This window comes from Trachymyrmex septentrionalis, unplaced genomic scaffold (genome assembly GCF_001594115.1).
Source record: "Trachymyrmex septentrionalis isolate Tsep2-gDNA-1 unplaced genomic scaffold, Tsep1.0 scaffold24, whole genome shotgun sequence".
In the NCBI taxonomy this organism is placed as follows: domain Eukaryota; kingdom Metazoa; phylum Arthropoda; class Insecta; order Hymenoptera; family Formicidae; genus Trachymyrmex; species Trachymyrmex septentrionalis.
The window spans coordinates 14,849-19,454 of record NW_017305397.1 but is presented as its reverse complement, the minus strand read 5'-3'; the positions used below and the strand labels follow the sequence as shown (position 1 = coordinate 19,454).

The 4,606-nt window shown below is 31.2% G+C and overlaps 1 protein-coding gene across 1 annotated transcript in view; it reads right to left on the bottom strand.

Moving 5' to 3' along the window:
- Nucleotides 1–2,742: 2,742 nt before the first annotated feature.
- The window catches only part of LOC108748587, a 3,655-nt gene continuing 1,791 nt past the window's right edge, over nt 2,743–4,606 (bottom strand). Inside the window, exons 2-4 of the mRNA XM_018486827.1 lie at nt 4,105–4,238; nt 3,786–3,918; nt 2,743–2,799 (exon numbers count right to left, since the gene is read on the bottom strand). Of these exons, the coding sequence (XP_018342329.1) occupies nt 2,743–2,799; nt 3,786–3,918; nt 4,105–4,238 (324 nt within the window). The remainder of the gene's footprint in view (nt 2,800–3,785; nt 3,919–4,104; nt 4,239–4,606) is intronic.

Below are 4,606 nucleotides of genomic sequence, written 5' to 3'. Positions count from 1 at the left end.
TTATTTAAACAACATTTTATTTAAAGTAGTCCTCTTGGATAGCTACATACATTTCTCAGTATTCCTGAAAATCATTTTTCGACAGGTCTTTCAGTACTTTCGTCACATTTTCAGTGTCTTCACATTTTCAGTGTCTTCACATTTGCGCGCAAGTGAATCCTTCAAAACTTTTTTTAGCGGAAACAAATATAAAAAGAAAATGTTAAGTAAATTTGGATTTTAGAGTTATAAATATTCTAAGTTGTAAAAAATAATTGTATACATTATATTATACTAAAATTAGTGTAATAATTAATGTACAAAATTAAAAGAAAAATTAAATTTTATATGAATTCAAATTAAATTTTTTAATATTTTTATTATAATATATATTATTATAATGTTATATCTTCGATAACATTAACTAATAAATTGCCGTAAATAAAAAGATTATAGTAATATGAGAAATCTGTTGTCCTTTCTGATACATCTTGTTGCATTATTTAAATCGGATACATACAAATTGGAACTTAATATTTTATTTATTATGTGAAAATCATTGAATTGTTTAATCATGTAGTTAAAACTAATAAGATATTTTAAATGCAATGAAATATTTTTTATATAGATAAATTTTAAGTTGAATTGCCTAATTGAAGTGATAAACTTAATTCCTGCCGTTTTTTGTTTCCAAAATTGATTTGTTTTGAAGAGAAAATGAATGAATATCTTAATCAAAGTAATTTTCTCCATTTTCTACTACTTTTTCCGTATTTCTCCGGCAACAAAGCCATCCCACGACGGTAGAACGCGGTGTCTTTCGAGGCGATTCATTCATCCACCTATTTTTGGGTAACTGGAGAAGTGTGTGTCCGTAAGTGCGTGTTGCATAGATTGGAAGAGATAGTAACCCGACGGTGCCAAGTCTGGAGAGTACGCTGGATGTGAGAGGATTTCCCATTCAAATTGTAAAAGTGTCTGCTTCACGCTTTTCGCAACATGCGAAAATCTAGCGTTATCATGCAACAAAATGATTGAATGATAAATTTTTGTCGATTGTTAGCTACGAATGATCTTTTTTGCATCAATTCGTCATTCAATCGGCATAATTGCTGTTTGTAGCGATTAGCTGTAAGAGCCATTCCATGTTTATGCGGTTATGCAAGTTTGTGTGGAATGGTCCTAACGGTTTCATTTGGACGCAAGAGCTCATAATACAGCACATCCTCCTGGTCTTATCAAATGCAGGGCAAGGTCTTATGCCCGTGAATAATCTTCTTCCGCGTTGTAGCGGATGGTTCGCCGGCGTCCGCCTATGATTTTTTCCGCTTGGGATTATCAAAATAAATTTATTTTTCGTCGCTAGTCACAATGCGTCACAAAAAACTCTTTTTTCTTTGCCTGGCAAGCAAAGAAGTCGCGATAGACAAACGATTCACAATGGCATTTTTTTACAACTCATGTGATAGGCATCTCTCTTTCTTATGAATCTTTCCCATGGTATGCAAGCGTTTTGAGACGATCTTTAGAGTAATAGTTAACGCTTTCGATAACTCTAGAAGCATTTGAGCTAGCTTTCTCATCGAGCAATTCTTGCAGCTTTAAATCTTTATCGACATCTTTAAATCTTTTCAGCTGTCCTGGACATTCGTTGTCTCTCACGTCAAAATCACCGTTTCGGAAACGTTCAAACCAAACTCTATATGTTCTTTCCGATGGAGTTTTATCACCATATACCTCGGATAATAAGCGATGCATTTCAGCTGCGGTTTTCTTGAGGTCGAAGTAGTGAAGAAGCTCATGTCGGAAAAACAGCTTATCGCTGTTCATTTTCAATCGATTGGAAAATTTCTTTAGCGTCGAGAAATCTAATCTGTGAGGATTGAAATCACTTTCAGTGATGTTTAAAAACATGGACGGAATCTATAGACATTGCTCAAGATTCAAGATGATTTTAAGCTAGTGCTTGAGATTTCATGAACCAATCAAAGAGCCGTACTACCATCTTAAGACATTGCTTGAGACGGTCTTGAAATTAAGGCCAGTATTCATAGTCGAGTATTATTTCAAGACCGTCTTAAGTAATGTCTTAAGACGTTAATGTAGCTTTCTGATTAGTTCGTGACTTCTTAAGACCATACTTAAGATGGTCTTGAATATAAAATCTGATTATGAATACCGGCCTATGAATACCGGCCATGATTTTCCCGTTGAAACTCGCCAGCAGCCTCTAGGAGCGAGCGGCAGGAATTAATTTCACCACATAATTTAAATGCAACGCAAAACGAAATATTATTGTCAGATACAAAAAACACATGATTGTGATTCACATTTTTATTTTAGAAGAGGTGTATGATTAAGTGATCAATTTGATTACAGTAATAATGCAATAGGTGTTTATTTTTCATAAAGAAATACATACTTCGTTCGTGTGAGGGAATCATTTGATAATCGACTACGCAGACGCGATTCGACCTCTTCTAACATAATATATTCCATTCTTGTGAATTATTGGTAACGTATAATGTCAACTTATATTCTACATTTTTTTATAAATTATAATATGTCAATTTTTGTATTTAAGTAATAATTTTTATTCCTCCTGTCGAAATAATACTTACAGGAAGCGACACCTAAAACCGAGAGCTACACGATTTTGGTCAAATTAGTTTACATTTCTTTACCTTTTTTTCTTCCCCTCTCTTATTTTCTCACATCTTTTTCACATTTATACATACCTATCTTAATTTTGCAATTATTATATTATTTCGTACTTGTAGAATAGAGAACAGTGAAGTAAGATATTGAAGTACCCATCAACTGTAATGGTAAAAAATAAAATATCTTTTTTTGTTTCATTCTGTAAGAAGCTATATTGAAGCTGTGTGGAAAATGTTTGTTAAAATAATAGGACAATAGGGTGGAGTTGGATAAGTCGTGTCGACGATTAAATTATATCTCCTTTGTATTTTCTAAACGAAACATTATTTTAAAGGTAATGACACGGATGTGATGCTAGTAACATGGCTTAAGAACTGTCATTTTTGTTTTGTCTTTGAGCCGTCTGTTTACGAGCGACATTTAAAATTGATTATGTTTGGTGTCTGATCAGGAGGGAGGGGAGCAGGAATCTTTCGCACATATATGTATTTAACGATTGCGGAGGGTTCGACACATTCTTGTTCTCCGTCTCTGGTCGCCGGTATGATTTAGGAATTTAATGATACAATTTAACGATTCTGTCTCCAAATCTTATTGAAAGATACTTTTTAAAAAAAATTGTAATCTAAACAAATATTTTATGCTTATTTTTGTAAAAGTATCGTTTTATTTTCAATGAACCAAAATTTAATATAATTTAGTATAATTTCAAATTTAATATAATTATAGAAATGTTCTGATCTCTGCAGTGTTTTTGTTACCATTCTATTTAAACGTTGAATAGTGTAATATAGGCGATTTCCACCTTTTTATTTAAATCATCAATTCTTTCGGATTAATGCATCTATAGCTTTTCAAATAAGGAAAGTTGATTTATTGTATAATATTTTTGAGTGCAACACATCATATGAATATATAGTACCGATTCAACAGTTTTTGTTAAAAAACTTTGTTCTCTATTCTATTTTTTTTAGCTTAGTTAAATTACATTTTATTCTCAACTTATTTTAATAGAACTACTTTAGTGAATTATCTAAATTATTCTAAAGTAGTCAAAATGTTGAATGGCTGTGAATGTTATTATTTTCGATTAAACAATAATATTCGCGGGGAACAAAAGGTTTGTATACGAGTATGTCTCTTACCGTAGCAGCACTTTCCATAGACGCAATGAATATTCCACCGAGGATCAAATGAAAAGCTTTTGTACCCTTTTGCAGTAGAAATAACATCATTTTCTGTATGTGTAACGGAGCTACATACCATTCAACATTATATCTACAAAGCAATGATAAATTAATGTAAAACCTAACATGAAAAAATAAAAATATTTATTTAGTATAGTTACAGTATATTCGTTCAAGGAATAGTATTATTTTTGAATGTTTTTGCTAACTCAGCTTTTTGTTACAAGTATTTAAAACAATTACTTAAGTATGAAGGTATGATGCAAATATCTCTTACACTGTAGCAAATACATATTCATTGTGATCTGTAATATCTTGTGCGGTATAATTGGACAAAAACATGTACATGTAAAGGACACTTATGTATATCAGTTGTAATACAAGTTGCTCTGTGCTATTATATGATATGATCTAAAAAATATAAAACATATGTTATATGTGTTTCTTAACTTTTTACAAGCAAGAAACTTTGTAGTTTTTCTGTAATTCCTTTGGACAAATTATACACACAGCTTGCATTACATAATAAATTATTTTCTTTATTAGTTGCGCATATCAGAAAACTGTATTATTTTTATGACATACGCATGCGAATAATACATATAGCCTATGATTATAAAAGATGAACGAAGAATAATCATGAGTTTTTGAATAATTTTATTTTTAAAGAAAATTATTTTCTCATATACTGTTCTAATTAAAGGTTTTTTATTTGATCGTAATATTATGAAAACTGTATCTCTCTCTCTCTCTCTCTCTCTCTCTCTCTCTCTCTCTCT